The 19,224-nt window shown below is 35.4% G+C and overlaps 1 protein-coding gene across 6 annotated transcripts in view; it reads left to right on the top strand.

The window, feature by feature from the left end:
* The window catches only part of LOC123565559 (arrestin domain-containing protein 3-like), an 87,415-nt gene extending 72,139 nt beyond the window's left edge, over nucleotides 1-15,276 (top strand). For 4 of the 6 annotated variants that reach the window (XM_053549239.1, XM_053549237.1, XM_053549238.1 and 1 more), the window contains exons 2-7: nucleotides 7,636-7,782; nucleotides 9,390-9,616; nucleotides 12,342-12,524; nucleotides 13,343-13,528; nucleotides 14,057-14,549; nucleotides 15,043-15,276. In XM_053549239.1, coding sequence (XP_053405214.1) covers nucleotides 7,636-7,782; nucleotides 9,390-9,616; nucleotides 12,342-12,524; nucleotides 13,343-13,528; nucleotides 14,057-14,549; nucleotides 15,043-15,164 — 1,358 coding nt within the window. In that variant the 3' untranslated portion in view covers nucleotides 15,165-15,276. Of the gene's footprint in view, nucleotides 1-4,211; nucleotides 4,583-7,635; nucleotides 7,783-9,389; nucleotides 9,617-12,341; nucleotides 12,525-13,342; nucleotides 13,529-14,056; nucleotides 14,550-15,042 lie in introns of those variants that run through there. The other 2 variants (XM_053549235.1, XM_053549234.1) reach the window with 2 other exon arrangements.
* Nucleotides 15,277-19,224: the final 3,948 nt, after the last annotated feature.

The raw sequence follows: 19,224 nt of genomic DNA, 5'->3' as shown, positions 1-19,224 counted from the left end.
TTGTTTTTAAGTTTTGTATTTAGAGTCACAGCCACACAATTTTAGGTCTTTTTTAGGCGATATTTTCCAGCTTTTTGACTGTGGTGGAAGACGCATAGGTGCCCCTCTCTGCATTATTTTATCACGAGCAGGCATCTGGGTATGTCTTACTTATTCCTGAAATTCCTGAAAAAGTATTGTCCGTAAGTATTGACCTTGTACTCTTGATCGTATGTTTCCAGAAATTAGTTTTCGTTGTTCGAACCTAGATAGCGAATTAATACAAGATATTCTTTTTTTTTTAAATTAAGGTCATCATGTCGCATGTGTAGATTTAGCTGTGCGGAAAAAAAAACTGTCCTTTCTGACCAACACGATCAGAAAATTTCTTCCAGTTTTAACAGCTTCAATCTTGTACTCTTCTTCAGCAGTTGTTAATATTAAAGCGTAAATGAAAATTATGATGTTCTTCCTTTACAATGAACCAAGATTGTTATGCAGTGACATATATTATGTTACTATAAAATACCAATTTTTAAAAACAATTCAAATGCAAAAAAAATATCAGAGTGTTGGAAATGATATTTAAATCTGACCTGAAGCCAGAAACCTTTTACCGGTACTTTAAAAGCTATTTTTGCAATCTTTTGAAGCAAGATTATTTAAGTTAATATAGACATATTCATGTAAAATAACGAAAATGCATGAAAATATTGGCGAAGGTTTATAAGTGCAAGGTCAATAGTTCGGACAACAGTAGCCTTAAATAAACGACAACGTGCGTCAGTATTAGCAGGTATGTGTATAAGTACGTGAGTGGATGTGTATAAGTACGTGAGTGCTACCAGTTTTTGTCCCTTTAAATGTTATGACAAAGCCGTACCTGCGTGTGACTTTCCTAGCACGTGTTCCGTATTGAATGTATTTGCTGTTATACAATATTGGTTGAAAGTGTTTGTTCACTGAATAATTAGCACGTGCATGCGTTTATAATTCCATTGCGCTAATAGAAATCTCCAAGCATAGGGAGCTTTTCAGTGATTTTATACATAGTTACGCATTTCTTGTAAAAATTTTAGTCACCGTGCTGAATTATTTGTTCGCGCAGAAACAAGAGAAATTGGCTGAAATCAATGCAACAGGATACAAATCAATGTTACAGGGTCTTAAAGACATAAACAATACACAAACTGACTATTCAGCTGGTATGATATTCAAATAGATAATTTCTTTAATCTATCGTTTATTTCAAAATTGCGTTAAAAATAAATTACGTACTAGTATTCCGATTGCTAATTGCGTAAAACGAGCACCACTGGTGCCCCACTTCGATGGAACTGCAGCACTACCTCTGACCGATTTGCGCACGTAAATTCGACAAACTCCTTAATTTTCTTTAAATTATTATGATTTTGAGTTGTGATAGGATATCACAAATCGGACGTCGTAGTCTGACCTGTATATAAACAAACACTTATTCTGGAAAATATGTGTTGAATAGTGAAAGAACAAGTGAGGTACGATGAAAATTTTCAGACCTACTGATCAAAATGTTTTGTTTATGCTATACTTTCCATTCCGAAGGAAAATATAACAGAATAAATCTTTTTTTTTATACATAATCTGAATACAAATATTTTTCTTACATAAAGACTAATAAAGAGAAAAGACAGCTGGAATATGTCAAAATTTACCCGGTGCTTCATTTGCGGCACCGGAGATAGACCAATGCATATACCTTTTTGCAGAGATATATGCTTATTGCTACATAGCTTGGCTACCAATTATATAATTTCTTTTTTAATCATTCCTCTTACATATTGTCACCCTGATTATCCAGAAGAAAAGGGACAAAATTACACAAAATTTGAATAGCCTCAGGAGTTCTCTCCTTGGTCTGAACACAGACTACTTGCTACATGGCATTTGACTTACTGTATCAGATTACGAAAGCGGTATGCCTTTCTTACGAACCAAAGGTGAAAGAGGCATCACAACCAAGTTTAAACACGTTTCAGATATGTATTTCATTACCAGACATGACAAATGAATATGGTACAGAATACAGAAAAAATGAGGATATTTCAATGTATAGAAGAGGTTTATGTAATGTATTTTACAGTTGTATCTTTTACAGATATGTTTTGCTATCTAAAGCTGCAGATAACAAATGCATTCATCTCTTGCTCAATCACAGTAATAAACAAATTGTCGTTCATTTACTGAATATTATCTCAAAAAAAGTCTTAACGTTGTAAAACTTGACTTAATTTCGTTTGCTATTCTACATGGCATGAACTGTTTTTTTATCTCGAAAGCTTAATTGTTCGAATTAGTTCTAATAAGAGAGATGATAAGCCAAACGGCTTCCGTCACTCAACAGAACACGGGTGTTTTTTTAGCGATAGCATATGTTTTTTGGTATATTCTACAACGGGAACGAGAACAGTGTTTTGGTATGAAACGAAAAAAAAGTTTGTAGTATACATGATATAATACCCATTTTACTATATTAGTTGAAACATTATTTGTTATTATACTGATGATGTACTCTCTACAAATCGAATAAAGTATATGTTCTGTTCTGTTCTGTTCATTTGGGGAATAACGATTTACTCGAGATCCCAACTAAAATGTGTAACAGTCCTTTTTCTAAAGATAAGGAGCCATTCAAATAATGTGAACTGTTAAATATTATTTTGCACTTGTTTTAGTAAAATCAAATTTACTATACATTACACATTACATCTTCACATATGATGAACTGGTTGTGCACTCCTGTTCTTGATTGTTGTTGACTCACGGTTTATTACTATATTGTTAATAAATTAACAGTTAGCGCTTCCTACACATATCTTCTCTGTTAATGTCAGTACCATACACAGTTTAAGGTAACTCAGTTAAACAACACCTTTGTTGAAATATGGAGTTTTTATAGCTCACCTGAGCACGAAATACTAATGATATCCTTTCAGGATCGTTGAATCCGTCGTCCAGAATTTCTTGAAAGAACATCTCCTAGGCCACCACGCCTAGTTCAACCAAATCATTTTGGTACAAATTTTTTAACAAGAAACTAAAGTTACCTGTATCAGTATCACATTAGTAGCACGTCCTCTGTGACAAACTCTCCCCAACTCCAACGTCTTCTGCACATAGTTGGCTAGAATACAATATACAGTATACAAGTTCCATTCATATCATGGACCAATATTCGGGATAAATAGCAAGAGCCGATGCAGTGATCGAGTGGTGACACTGTCTGACTACTAAATCAGAGGTCGAGCCACCGCTCCTCAAATTAAAATAAGAGTCCCGTGTATGGGTACTTTACACCTGGCACGATTAAGAACCTGGGAAACTTCAAGGATTGAAGCGTCTCCTGTTTCTTGCACTGTCCTCCCACTAACATTACTAAAAGTCTTCTGGAGGCGCCGCCCATACGATTTTCCGTTGGCGACAAAAACAAACTTACACTAAAAATGGATTAGTAGCGTAAAAACATTACCTAAAATGATATATACTTTATTAAGCAATAACATGGTAGGAAATCAACATATTAGCGCACATTTGTAAACCTTGTAGGACGGAACGTTGTTGCTATCCTTTGAACCCATGCATTTATTTTATTTATTCAGTGTTCCTGACTTGTATAAAACATCACCAAAACCGCACCACACGTCTTGTACATAGTCAAGTACCAGAAAAATACATGCATTGCATGTGTTTAATTATAAATTGATGAAAAAGCGAAACTTCAAGTTTATTTGTTTACGAATTAACACGTGCGCACGTTCATTTGAACGTGTTTACAACTTTACATGTAAAAGCTTGGCGTAATTATCGCTTGTTTTCTTTTCATTTACTGTGATTTCCGGTATTCTCTACAAACATGCAATGTCTGCGTAATTTATTTTATAAAATGCAACAAAAGAACAAGTTCATCTCTCCTTACATAAAAAGGGTGATTCCTCAGATCCAAATAACTATAGGGGCATTACAATAACAAGTTGTTTTGCGAAGTTTTTCACCGTAATTATAAATGAAAGACTTAAGAAATGGTCTATGGAAAATGATAAGATTACGGACGCCCAGTTTGGGTTTAAAACAGATTATAGTACTGTAGATGCTATTTTTATATTAAATTCTTTGATTGAAAAATTTATAAACGATAAGAAGAAACTTTTTTGCTGTTTAATCGACTTTAAAAAAGCATACGACCTAATTGACAGAAGCTGTCTGTGGTATAAATTAATAAAGTGTGGAATTGATGGTAAATTGTTTTCAGTGATTTATTCAATGTATGAAGAGGTTAAATTGTGTGTGAAACATGTAAATACGTTGTCAGAATTTTTCAGTAGTGAAATTGGTCTGTTTCAAGGGGAGATTACTTCTCCAATTATGTTTAGTCTGTTTTTGAATGATTTAGAAAATGCATTGCAAGAAAATTTATATGATGGTATAACATTAGATCAAATTTCGATTTACTTATTATTGTTTGCAGATGACGCAGTTATTTGTTCCGATTCTGCGCAAGGTTTACAAAACTCCTTAGATAGCTTAGAAACATATTGTACAAAATGGAACCTAACTGTAAATGTAGGTAAGACTAAAATTGTTGTATTTAGAAAAGGTGGAGTTTTGAATAAAAGTTATAATTGGACCTATGCGGGATCTGATATAGAGGTTGTCAAAACTTTCAACTATTTAGGTATTGTTATGTCTAGTAGTGGATCATTCATGCCTGCGACAAACACATTGAAAGGTAAAGCACTGCGGGCAATGAGCTCATTGTTAAATGTAACCAAAGGGAAGCAAGTCCCAATTGATATCATGTTCAATTTATTTGATGCATATGTTCTATCAATTCTTAATTATGGTTGTGAGATATGGGGTAGTATGCAGGCGGACAATTTAGAAATCGTACAAAGAAAGTATTGTAAATGGTTACCTAATGTGAAAATGTCGACAAATACCTTATCATTGTACTCTGAAGTGGGCAGATTTCCACTATATATTTCAAGACAAGTAAGAATTATTAAATATTTCATAAAGTTATACCAAAATAAAAGCAGTAATTGTATACTAGATTACATTGTTAAAAGCCAGAGATTGGAGATAGATTCTAAACCAAATGCTGTAAATTGGTTGTCCAAAGTAAAATCACTTTTGCAAAGTGCGGGATTTAACGAGGTATGGATGTATCCAGAATCTATAAACTTAAATGTATTTATACCAGTGCTACATAATCGTTTAAGAGATATATATATCACACATTGGAACTCTAGTGTAAGTCTTTGCTCTTCGTTACTTTTGTATAAACATATTAAGACAGAATTTAGCAGGTCTGGATACCTTAAAATTGTAGATAGTATGAAATTAAGAAACACATTGGCTAAACTCAGATTATCGTCACATAATTTATCTATAGAAACAGGAAGACACAATAATATTGATAGAAGTGAACGAAAATGTTGTATCTGTAACAAAAATGACATCGAAGATGAATACCACTTTATATTGATTTGCTCTTTGTATGATACAATAAGAAAACAGTATATATCTTATTATTTTGTAAGACACCCTAGCGTGTATAAATTCATAGAATTGCTTAATTCAGAAAGGAAGTCAGTCTTAATCAAATTAGCTGTGTATTGTAATAAAGCCTTCAAAATGAGATCGAATGCATTGAATGCCGGGTAGTATTTCTTACCATCCTAGTTTTCATGTATTAGCTATCATGTATATAGTTATATAGATTGTGTTACATGTGATGTATTGCACTCTCACAAATTTACTAGTATATGTTTATTATACTAAGTATTACCATTTTTTCGTATTCATGCATGTATATATTGTTGTATATGAAGATGAGCTGTATATGCTTAATTCAAATAAAATGTATGTTCTGTTCTGTTCTGTTCTGATAAAATTGCTGTGTAATATTTTGTCGATACACACAAAGGAAATATACAAATGTACATAAGTATGCGATATACAACAGACTGCCGACGGATTTGACCGTGCTTTATTTGCCTGTTTGCATTCTTAAACCCGTTCTGTTTCCCGCTCTAAACCAATGAAAGAAAACAAAAAAAATGCATGTTTGTTTGGAATGAAACATATAAATGTCACCAGTGCACTCAATTTGATGTGAAATATACATTACACATTGAAAACAGTAATGAAAAAAGAAGTGAACGTCAGTAGTAATTCAGAGGACAGGGCTTTCATAACACAAACCTTCCGAAATATGTAACTTTCATAACATATACATTTCATAATATATAACTTTCATAATATATAGTTTTCACAACATGTACTTTTCGTAATATGTAACTTTCAAAATTTATATATTTCATAATATGTGTCTTTCGTTATATAGAACTTTCAAAACATATACCATTCGTAATATATAAATTTCAAAATTTATATCTTTTGTCGTATATAACTTTCATAATACACATCTTTCATGATTTATGTAACTTTAAGCAGTCAGAGGACTGCCATTTATTGCAAATAAAGGTTCTGCTGTCTGCATACTGATATTGCCTGTCTTGTATTTTGTTATTTTACACATACGTCCATCTGCATCAACGTGCGTTTAATTGATCTAGTTAGCTCCCAAAGGAGAACTGATAAGCAGAACGGTTTCAATCAGTCAGCAGAATACTTAGATTTCTTTCAGCGATTGTAAATGTTCTCTGAGAAGTTGATAAATTACAATTCAACAGTTAAATGCAAACGATGCAAATATAACGACTATCGCCTGAAACAAAGGCACATTTCGAATCTGACATCCACCGAAAATCTATAAAAGGGAAACGATACAGGAATTGCAGCGGAGCTTTTAGAATGTACCTCGTGTATAAGATATCCGTTGTCATATAGAATTTGGAAATGAATATGGTTGAAATTCTTAGCACAAAAATATTCAGAAATACCCATTAAGATACCCATTAAAATGTTTGTTTGGTTGATACAATAGCGAATGCCATTACTTTTGCTCTGACATTTCCCATCTAAAGACGCTCCATAGCATACCGTAGTATTTCAATTTCAGCAAGTTAGACTGAATAAATGAGTCTTAATACAATCGGCATTCGTAAGCTACAAAACACGGTGATATATGGATAAAACACGTTTTCTGTGTATTAACGTCTGCAGACGCTCAAGGGATTGTCTGTGCCCGAGACCGAAATGAAAACAAGAGCTTTTATGCAAGCATTGCTGTTACCCGTTTACTCGTATTATGGTTTTCCTTTATAATATTAAATGTGTGGAGTTTTGTTCTGTTAAATTATATATATTTAGAAAAATATCAACGTAAACAGTTTTAGGTTAATAAGTTCATCTATCGAATGTTTTACGTTTCCAGATATAATATTAAAATAACGCCTTGGGTTGCAGCTTGGCTTTAAGGTAGTTTTGCATGTCTGAACACGATTTTTCTCGCACCGTATCTTACGTACAAAGCTAATACTTATTTCTTTGTTGTACCATTTCATTTTCGTTTTCATACTCCTTTAGACAGTATATGGAGTGGATTTTCTTTTGGTAGCTCAAGTCAAAGCTCCCCTTGCTCAATACACTAGGTTGACTAAAGCAGTAAGGTTTTTTGATTTGATATGTATATAGACCAATTTCTCATTTCAGCAATATCTATCACAATAAAAGGTCAAGGTTATGTCCACTGGACGGAACAGAAATTGCGAGGCCCAGGAGAACCAAGATTTAAGGATACACACCACCATTCCGCGTCAGAGGATTACTTTGAGCATACGTTAGTGTTATTTGGTCAGGGTAAGTGTTTAGTGCCATTTGATCTTACACCGTGGGAGCTTCTTTGAGCATACCCAAGTCTTATTTGGTGAAAATATATGTTTGTCGTCTCAGGACTCGGTATGGTTGATTGATCTAACTGTTTCAGAGCTACGTTTATCTTCCCTACAAAATAAAATTTATTATATGGTCCCTCAGATTTATAGAACGCAGCAAAATAATATGGAAGCACTTCCGGTTTGACTGTGTAGAGTCTAACATCTCTCAATTCTCCTAGTTCTAGCTTATGTGGAATTCTTTTATACACATAATTTAAATGAACCCTGAGAATTAGAAAATAAAACAACTCTGGGTGCATTGAGATCTTTACGGCTTCCGAGCGTCACATACGGTGGTAAATTTTCTATAAGAAGGTCTTTTGCAAGCATAGAACGGAACCAGTCAAAATAATAACAGACAATTCTGACTTGATGAATGTGCTTCCCGACTGAGGAGATGGTAAAGCACTGCTCCAAGATTAATCTGATGGTTTGCGTGCAACTTTGCACATACCGAGGAATATTCTGTTGTTAGAATCTAGCAAAATCGATTAATTTTATGGTTTAAGGGCAAAGCTGGGCAGTGCGTTGAATTATTTGTTCATATAATTTGTTTGTGGTCGGGAATGGTAATGTTTGATTCTAAATGTCGCTAGCTCAAATGTTTATCATGTCGGAAAATAGATTACCATAATATGGCATTTTGTGACAGAAAAACGAACATGTGCATAATTTTAATACTGTTTTGACAAAGGAAAGGCAGAAGAAAAGAGCAATGAACATTTTTCTAAAGGTAATCAGTAAATATGTAGAGGTTCGTTATCAATTCAGATAAAGAAAGAAAATGTTTAAGAAAGTTGATTGCAAGCGTTAGTTTACTGAAACAGCAACAGAAGTGAGAAAGAAAATAATAAACGTAAAATGAAATGCAAACTTTGCCAGTTTGATTATGATGAAAGGATGTGTTTTCTTATGCGGGCGGGCGTTTAAGAAACCGTATTTAGACGAAGGGGCCTCTGCGACCGAGTGCTTAAGATCCCCGACTTACGTTACTTGCCCCTCACCGCTGCGAGTTCTAAGCCTCGCTTTGGGTTTTTTTTTTTTAAATAAGGAAGCCATGCAGCTAGCTTGTATTTAATTTCAAAACATATACCATGTTATTAATATTTCAGGTACGGGAGAACGTCATATATATTGGTTTGTTAGGTAAAGAAAGAAAATGTGTAATATCTCATCTAAAGAAAGGTCCCCCCAGCCCCCACCCCCACTTGGGATTAGCATTAGTTTACTGAAGCATGAACAGAAGCGAAAAAATATAAAACAAATAATAAACGTAAATTGAAATGCAACGTTTGCCAGTTTGATTATGATGAAAGGATATGTTTTCTTCTTATGCGGGCATTTAAGACTACCTTATTTAGATGAAGGGACCTCTGTGGCCGAGTGCCTAAGATCCCCGACTTACGTTACTTGTCTTCACAGCTGCGAGCTCGAAACCTCGCTTTGGGTTGTATATTCTTTCACATAAGGAAGTCGTGCAGCTAGCTTGTATTTAATTTCAAAACTAATAACATATAAATAACATTTCAGGTACGGGAGAACGTCCTGATAAGTGCTATCTACCAGCTGGACGTTATACATATCCGTTTCAGTGCCAACTTCCAGCTAAATTACCATGCTCATTTGAAGGAGAGCTGGGCTACGTGAGGTACTGGGTGAAAGCCACCATAGAAAAAGGGAGAGAACTAATACATAAGACCAAATTACCATTCACAGTTATATGTCCATTGGAATTAAATTCTGTTCCAGATTCAGATGTAAGTTGTTAAAACATAAACCAGTTTTGTATTTAGTTTCCATCTAGCTTAACTGATACTAATGAGGCATGATTAATTTGTTTTCACAGCTACAAGTAGCATCGTGCTTAAATTACCTGAGCTTGTAACAGAGAATGGTCGGAAACTACTACATGTATATAAAGTAATAATTTAGGCAAAAAATGTCAATACTTGTGCAATCCTTAGTCTATGTGACTCTTTAAGAACTGGGTGCTAATTAATCTTAGAACGCAGATTATATTGACGTATAAATTGTCGTCATCAAATGACTAATGAGTAGGTGCTGTTAATATAAAATAGAAAAAGTGGAAACTCCACTTGCTCGACCCTAACCATAACCCTAAAGTCATTATCAGAATAAAATTCAGTTTTAATTTGAATGTTTTGTTCTTTTTGGTTGATGTGTAGAAAGGTTTTCTTTCATTTCTGTTAAAAAAACAACAAAAAATCACATCCTTCATCGAAATATTTTATCATTAAACATTTACTTTAAATGTAGAAAATCAACATTGATTATATAGAAATTTAAAATCTACAAAAAATATAAATTAAGCGCGTATGTAGAACTACTTCATGCAGTAATAGGTGGACGGATAGCTCAGTGGTTTGCACACTGGCCTTCCAATCCTGAGGTCGGGGGTTCGATCCCCGGCAGCTACTCGGGAATTTTCAGAAACGCTTTTCAGTGTTTCCCACCTAACTAGAGGTGTACTGGTCAGGAACCCAGGCAATCCTTGCGTGTATCAGTGCTATACACTGGGCACGTTAAAGAACCAGGCTGTCTATTCGCAACGAGCTAGGCTAAGTTAGCCGGACAGCCTGTATCTGATTTCTGATCTCTCTGTCGTGGGGGCTTTGTCTCACTCTGTCCCTCTGGTCAGATCGCTCTGTGTCTGTACTAGTAGAGGATGAATTATGCGCCCTGTGTGGCTGCATTTGAACTATGTAAAGCGCCTTTGAACGTGAAATTGATCATGAAAAGGGCGCTATATAAATCTGGTATAATAATAATAATAATAATAATAATAGTTGCGTGTTAAAAATCAAGCTTTTTAGTGATAGATGTGAACTATATATATGCACAAGGATTTAAATTTCTAAATAGTTCACTTCTACTATTATATATTGCTATATGAAATTTTGTTTCTGTTCCTTTCATTTTGACCAAAATATCTAAAAAAAAGGCATTTCGTCTGTACTGATTTGCATGGTGAACTTTAAGTCTTTATGGACCATAAACCGGTTTAAGCTCCCCAGTGGTGTTTTTGCCACTGACCGTGCCAAGGCGGTGCCCCACTGTGTTCCTTGTTTGTTCGTTTTGTCCTCGTGTGTTGGCTTTGTGTGTGTTTGTGTTGTGCACGTCTGCGTGCTGTGGGTTTCGTTTTGGGGAGGCTGCGATTTTGGTGCGTGGCATTCCCTGTTTGATGTTTGTCTTTGTTTTTTAGAGATTCACCTGGAGGGGATTACTTTTATTTACACTGTCCCGTGTCTTTGGAACATGGTGGGGGTAAGAGTAAGGTTGGGTGCGCACCATAAACCGGTTTAAGCTCCCCAGTGGTGTTTTTTGCCACTGACCGTTCCAAGGCGGTGCCCCACTGTGTTCCTTTGTTCGTTTTGTCCTCTTGTGTAGGCTTTGTGTGTGTGCGCGTGTATATGTATGTGTGATCCATTGTTTGTTCGTTTTGTCCTCGTGTTTTGGCTTTGTGTGTATGCACGTGTATGTGTATGTGTTTGCGGTGTGCACGTCTGCGTGCTGTAGGTTTCGTTTTGGGGAGGCTGCGATTTTTGTACGTGGCATTCCCTGTTTGATATTTGTCTTTGTTTTTATGGAGTTTATTTAGTATTACATTATTAAAATGTGATATGTCTCTTTAGATTTTGGGCATAAAATAAAAATGTCATCTAAAAACCTTTTCCAGTTGTGTATAAAATACTCTTTGAATTCAATCCCATATTTTCTTCTATTTATAACCAACATATAAGGAATCCGGAAAACGCTCTTCTACCAGTAAGTCGTTATATTGCAGATTGCTTTAAAGGTTTAGTTCAAAAAATTAGAATAATGCATATTTATAAATTACAAGAAACGGATATATTCAAAAGAAGGAGAAAAGAACCTTTATTGATTAACACTTTTTATCCAGAATGGGAAATAACACATTAATAAATACATAGTGGCGTCCCTTGAAAAAACTCAAAGAGTGACGCCATTTACCGCAGTAAAACGATGTAGTTACCAAGCGACGTTACAAATGTCAACTTCGCTCCCTGTTTGATATTTTTCTTTGTTTTTTTACAGTATCACTCCTCAAGATCCCGTAAATCGGTTGAGTTACATTGTTTTATATTACTAAATGGGATTAGAGTTATTAAATATGTGAAAAATTAAAGGCATCTTCATTCATCATTTTTCCGCTATATATATAATAATTATGGAATTTCGGTCTCGTGAGATCTTTTGTTTCAAAACTACTTTAAGACATATACATTTAACCCAAAGTCAGTACTTACTGTCTTAACATTATCATTATTTGAAAATAATATCAACGACGTCAAGAAAAAGATGATGACAGCTGACAAAGCGCGCCATCTTCACGGCTAGACTTAAACACGCTTTTAATCAATTAGGTCATTTCAGCTGAAGTTGAGGCAACGGTAATTCCAGACATGGCTGATTAATTTACATTTATACTTGTTATCTTAGACTCCTGTACAAGAATCTACGGAGAAAAATATGTGCTGCTGGTGTTGTTTGTCTGGACCAATCAGCGCGTCGCTTTGTCTTCCAAAACGAGGCTTTGTTCCAGGAGAGCCAATCAGATTTGCAGTTGAAGTTTCAAATTTGTCTTCGAGGCAAATGGGATGCTGTTCCGTTGAACTGAAAATGGTAAGAGACTGACTGCTTTGAATTCATGCTTATAACGTATTTTTGATTTTTATCCTATTTGTTTTTCAAGGATTTTATTTTACAGGAAAGTAATTTATCAAACCGCTAGTCAGAAACGAAATACGTTCTTTTTTACTAATTTTGATAAACAATTGCTTTCCTAAATTAAGTATGTAACGTTTTGTTAGAATGCCAGTATTTATGGCGAACATATATAGAATCAAAACTAAAAAGATCACACTGATATATGGCTATTCATTATTGATATAAATAACGTAAAAGTTCTGTAAAAGGGGATGGGCATATGAATAAAATATGTAGAAATCCCAATATTTCTGTAACTAATAGTGCAAGTTTCCTAGTATTTCACATATAATCCTGTTTTTGCATATTGAGTTGAAAAATACGACGTATCTCGTTACATTTAACACATTTTATATTACTCCTTATTGAGTAAATTCCAATTTTTAACATAATTTGCGGCTGTAGAAAACAATAGTGATTTCTGTGATAAAATCTACAAGAAAATCATTTTAAAGCATAGAAAGTAAACAAGTAATAGCAGACTCGGCTGGATTAAGTCTGTTCATGAGAGGTTATTCAAATTGCAACAACACTCACGTCCCCTAGCACCGGCGTAACCGGAATTCTGCTACACAGATATTGAATAAAAAACTCCATGACTACAAAGGACCAGAAAATGTAACAACACTTGAATCAAAGTAATGGGAGACTTTTTATGGCCGTCACACGGCACTTAAAGATTGTTATTGTGCTATTTTTGTGACAGTTTATAAAGTGTAAGTCATTTTTTCCAGACAGCGTTATACAAGACAACAACGATGTGTAGAAGTACAACTAAACAGATATGCAAGGTTAAACGTGACCGGAAGTTCGGACGAGGAGAATCGATAACGTGGTTTTGTGATCAGCTCGTCATTCCACCTGTGCCACCGAGCTGTCTTATTGGCTGCAGTATAATCAGTATTAAATACACACTAGAGGTAATTCGTGCTCCCTTTTTTCTTGGCTTGCTTTCTCTGATTGCATCTTTTTGTACAATAACGCCGTTTCAGTGGAACATTTGGTTTGGGAGAAGAGCGACAAATTTAACCGGTTACTAAATATTAGCAAAAAAAATGAAATTCAAGGTACAGAAAGTTGATAAAATATATCCTGTCATATATTATTTCAATGTAAACCACGCCATGTAAACAGCTCCCATGTACTTCCAGTATGTAGTTCTTTGTTACCTACGTTGTTTAAAATCTACTAATTTCAAATTTAAATATCTAGTTAAGAGAAAGGTTACGCACTCCCGTACGTTCAACGACTTGTTACTACAACAACCATTTCTCAAATCGCCCGTCCTGACTTATTTGTAACATTTTTATGTTTTCTTCACTCGGCCGTAGCTAGTTACAGAAAAGTACATTTACTAATAAAAGCTTGTTGGCCATAAGTCTGTTCAAGGTAAAACGTAACATGTGGTTCTAAAGATCACAATACGAACCAATTCTTATTTGTTTCAGTTGCGGGTAGATCCTGTGGGACCAGCCTTTGATTTAACACTTCCAATTGAAATAATTGTAGGAACTTTACCACATCGAGCTAGAACCGATCTTCATCATTACGCCAATATCTCATATCAGCGAGGTAGTAAAAATAGTCATTCTCGCCAAGACGTGAGTTCTAGAAACAGTCAACATAGTAACCCTCCTCAAAATACACGTGCAAGAAACAATAAACAAAACTCTTCCACTCATGATCTTACTTCGAATAGCAGTCAACACAGTCGTGAAACAGACACACCTGTTATTCAGAGACAACCAATCGGAGTGCCTGTATTGCCAATGCAAGGAGGAAAATTAATGGTAAACCCCGCCCAGTCATTACATCAGTCCAATCAAACCATGCAGCAGTCTCAAGGCGCCTCCCAGTCGCCACGTGACCCAGTTCGGCCTTCATCTCGTGCCTCATCCGCCCCGTCCACAAATTCAGCATCTTCAGCACATTCGATTCGAAGTAAGTATATTTCGTATTATCTTAGATTTGATATTATATATATTTATTTTGATTAAATAGTTCTACATATATATTTGATTAAATAGTTCTACATATAAAATGTACTTCCATATCGGTAAAATAAAGGTAGATTAAGGTAAATGTTATTTACCTTCGCTTTTTGAAACAATGAACATAAGCTCTGTAGAGCGTTTGAGCGACTCTATTTAAAGAACATTTAAACCCAAGTATTATACCTAACCACCAGCAATTTGTTGACACCCATTTACAGCTGAGTCGACTGAGGCAATCGTGATAAAGTGTCTTGCCCAGGACACAGCGCAATGGGAGTAGCTAGAAATCAGACCCGGTGCCTTCACCTTCGTAGGAAAGCGTCTTTAGCTCTCTTGACCTAAACGTTCACACGGTGCTATAAAAACTTATAAATGTAACAAAATTCAACAGGTTGGTCTCGTTGTCTCTATTAGTTTAATACAAACAATGTTAATATTAGTTTCAGCGATATTTGCCGAGTCAGCATTCGGAAGACAAGGCCTGCGTTTTGAAGATGGCAGCGAATCCGGAAATGGGCGTGTGAAATTTGCTCCATTATATCCGTACTACTTATGGAGATAACAGAAGCTGGTGTTTTATGGACGTTAATACACTCAATAGGCATTCAAAGACTTTGTGATATTGTGTAAAAATGTAAATACACACATTATTGTAAATACATATGTATATGTTAGTGGTTTTTCTTCATGAATTTTTACAAAGGCATTTAATTTATTGGTTTGTGCTAGGGTATTTATATATTTACAGTCAAACCCGGTTGCAAAACCTCTCTTTGGGACTGAAAATGCTGGTATTTGTGAAAACTTTAAGTTTTCAAGACAGGTAAAGTGTGACTTTTATAAGCAGGTTATATGTATTTGGGGGTTACAGTACGGGTCTGACTGCATAAGGGAGTTCATCGCTTCTTAAGACAAGGATGAATTTACCAAGTAATATAGCAAAAACAAAACAAGATTATGTGGGATAAGGCCATATATAGGAAAATGATGAGAAAATATGAAAGACAAAGCTCCAGCTAAAATGCATGGAAGCAACATAGCAGCGCGAAGGTGCAGAAAACTATGAAAATAAGCGCAGAAGACCTAATAGGAAATTGTAGGTTCTAGTAAATCGCACTAATGAGAAACGAGGCAAAGATGCTCTCAGAGATCTCTATGACATGAGATGACATATCAACAAAAATATTCTTCCTAGTTTAAGTAAATACTAAATTAAACATAACACTAAGATCTAAATAAAATCCGATGTAAGTTAAGAAAGTCTTCCGCAAACAAACACAAAAAATAAGATATTGAAAAATTTGTTTTAATATAATATATGAACAAACGGACCCGGTGCGAGGGAATGGTTATAGCAAACTATGCTACAATTAATAATATAATCCACCCAAGCGATTGACTGAGCTAACCGGCAGACTGGAAACGTAAGAAAACAGTGGGGATTTACATGTCTGTTTCAACATAACCCATGTGTTAGAGGTTTGTAGCAAAGTGATCCACAAATTATATAATATGTACGGACCTACACGTACATAATTATAGTAAATGCAACTTTCGACTGATCACTAATAATCGTATGGCCGATAAGTTGAATAACCCTGTTTATATAAGACACAGTCAATCCATGGACCAGGTGAATGGCCGACCACATGGTCAAGGCCCCCTCTAACGGTTAAAGGGCGCCCGCCCAGTAACACCAATAATAAGAGATGACCAACCGAGCGCGAGGTTGCAGATACGAGAAGGTCAACCTAGACAAGTGAGCTTTTATTAGCCCACCATCATCAGATGGTGGGCTGTTAAAATCACTCTGCGTCCGTGGTCCGTCCGTCCGTCATTCCGTCCGTCCGTCCGTCCGTTAACAATTTCTCGTTATCGCATCTCCTCAGAAACTACTGGGGGGATTTTGACCAAACTTTGTCAGAATGATGTTTTGGTACCCTAGTTGTGTCCCCCTGAAAATCAGACTGGTTCAACAATTTATGAGTGAGTTATGGCCCTTTGTTTATTTCTATATTTTACATAGATTTATATAGGGAAAAACTTTGAAAACCTTCTTATTCAAAACCACAGAGCCTAGGGCTTTGATATTTGGTTAGAAGCATCATCTAGTGGTCCTCTACCAAGATGATTCAAATTATTTCTCTGGGGTCAAATATGGCCCTGCCCTGGGGGTCACATAGTTTATAATGACTTATATAGGGAAAAACTTTGAATAACCCCTTGTCCAAAACCACTGGGCCTAGGGCTTTGATATTTTGTATGTGACATCATCTAGTGGTCTTCAACTAAGATTGTTCATATTTTACTCCTAGGGTCAAATATGGCCCCGCCCTGGGGGTAATATGGTTTACATAGACTTATATAAGGAAAAACTTTGAAAATCTTCTTGTCCAAACCACAAAGCCTAAGGCTTTGATACTTGTAATGTAGCATCATCTAGTGGTTCTCTACCAAGTTTGTTCAAATTATCGCCCTAGGGTCAAAAATGGCCCCGCCCTGGGGGTCACATGGTTCATATAGACTTATATAGGGAAAAGCTTTTAAAATGTTCTTGTCAATAACTACAACATTCAAATTTGGACTACATGTATATTTTTGAGTGGCAAGATGAACCTTGACATGAGTTGACCTTGATTTTGACCTTGTGACCTACTTTCACATTTCTGTAGCTACAGCCTTCAAATTTGGACCACATGTATATTTTTGAGTGGCAAGATGAACCTTGACATGAGTTGACCTTGATTTTGACCTAGTGACCTACTTTCACATTTCTGTAGCTACAGCCTTCAAATTTGGACCACATGCATAGTTTTGTGCACTGGAAAAAACTTTGACCTTGATTTTGACCTAGTGACCTACTTTCACATTTTTGAAGGTACAGGCGTCAAATTTGGACCATATGCATAGTACCGTGTTTCAAAGTGAAATTTGACATTGATTTTGACCTAGTGACCTACTTTCACATTTCTCAAGCTACAGCCTTCAAATTCGGACCACATGCATAGTTTTGTGTACCGAAAAAAACTTTGACCTTCACATTGACCTAGTGACCTACTTTCACATTTTTAAGGTACAGGCTTCAAATTTGGACCACATGCGTAGTTTTGTATTCCGAAATAGAATTTGACCATGATTTTGACCTAGTGACCTACTTTTACATTTCTCAAGCTACAGCCTTCAAATTTGGACCACTTGCATAGTTTTTTGTACCAAAATGAACTTTGACCTTTACAGTGATCTAGTGACCTATTTTCACATATTTAAGGTAAGGCTTCAAATTTTGACCGCATGCATAGTTTTGTATTCCGAAATAGAATTTGACCTTGATTTTGACCTAGTGACCTACTTTTACATTTCGCAAGCTACAGCCTTCGAATTTGGACCACTTGCATAGTTTTGTGTACCAAAATGAACTTTGACCTTAAGATTGACCTAGTGACCTACTTTCACATTTCTGTAGCTACAGGCTTCAAATTTAGACCACATGCATAGGATTGTGTACCGAAACAAACTTTGACCTTGACATTGACCGGGTGACCTACTTTCACATTTCTCAAGCTACAGCTTTCGAATTTGGACCACATGCACAGTGTTGTGTACGGAAATGAAATTTGACCTTGAGGTAGTCAGTAAGTCTTAAAATTTGGAACACTCAAAAATGGCACATTGGTGGGCGCCAAGATCACTCTGTGATCTCTTGTTTTTGATACTGCCGTAGTATACAACAAATACAAAAAACAAAATACAAATTCATGGCATTTATATAGCGCAAAAATTATAAAATATTCTATTGCGCTTTACAATTACATAACACACATTTAACATATATACATACAAAATATGAACAGGATTCTAGAACTTAGATTTAGAACTTTGGACATGTATAAATACTGTTTTACACCACTTCTGATATTTTGTATTTAAACAAGACAACACTCACTGTTCATGAAACTGCCTAAATAAATAGTTTTCAGTTTTGATCTAAAGCTGGCTTCAGACTGAATGTTTTTCAGATAGCTAGGCAGATCGTTCCACCATTTGGGACAAACGACTGCCATAGATCTGTCTGCTAATTTTGTTCGCCGTCTAGGGATGTTAAAGTTAGTGTCACTTTGTGAGCGAAGTCTGTATCGTTATCGAGTAGGTACAAACATTTCCCTCAGATATACTGGAGCTGTACCATTAATGACACGGAAGACTATTACTAAAACTTTGAACATGACTCTAGCCTTAACTGGAAGCCAGTGTAATTCTTTCAGAAGTTCGGCACTTGTTTTTTCATAGGAAGCATTCTTGACTACTCTAGAGGCATGATTTTGGACTCGCTGTAGTTTATTGATTTGGTAGGCTGGAATTTCTGTAAATAAATAACAAACAACAAACTATTTTGTGGACCATGAAATATTGCTCACAACACGGACAAAAATTTAAATGAACTTAGAATTGACTTAAGCCAAACCTTTTGATAAAGAAGGCTTTCTTTACTGTACCCCGAAAACAGATTACAATTTGTAAGCGCCATTTAAGTCACGACAATAAAATAATTCTAAAATGATGAAATCAAATCAATGCAAGTAACGTATGTTTACTAGTAAAATCAAGTTTATATACACATACAC

Source organism: Mercenaria mercenaria, chromosome 8 (genome assembly GCF_021730395.1).
Source record: "Mercenaria mercenaria strain notata chromosome 8, MADL_Memer_1, whole genome shotgun sequence".
In the NCBI taxonomy this organism is placed as follows: domain Eukaryota; kingdom Metazoa; phylum Mollusca; class Bivalvia; order Venerida; family Veneridae; genus Mercenaria; species Mercenaria mercenaria.
Note: the sequence above shows the minus strand (reverse complement) of the source record. Positions and strands in the feature narration are given on the sequence as shown.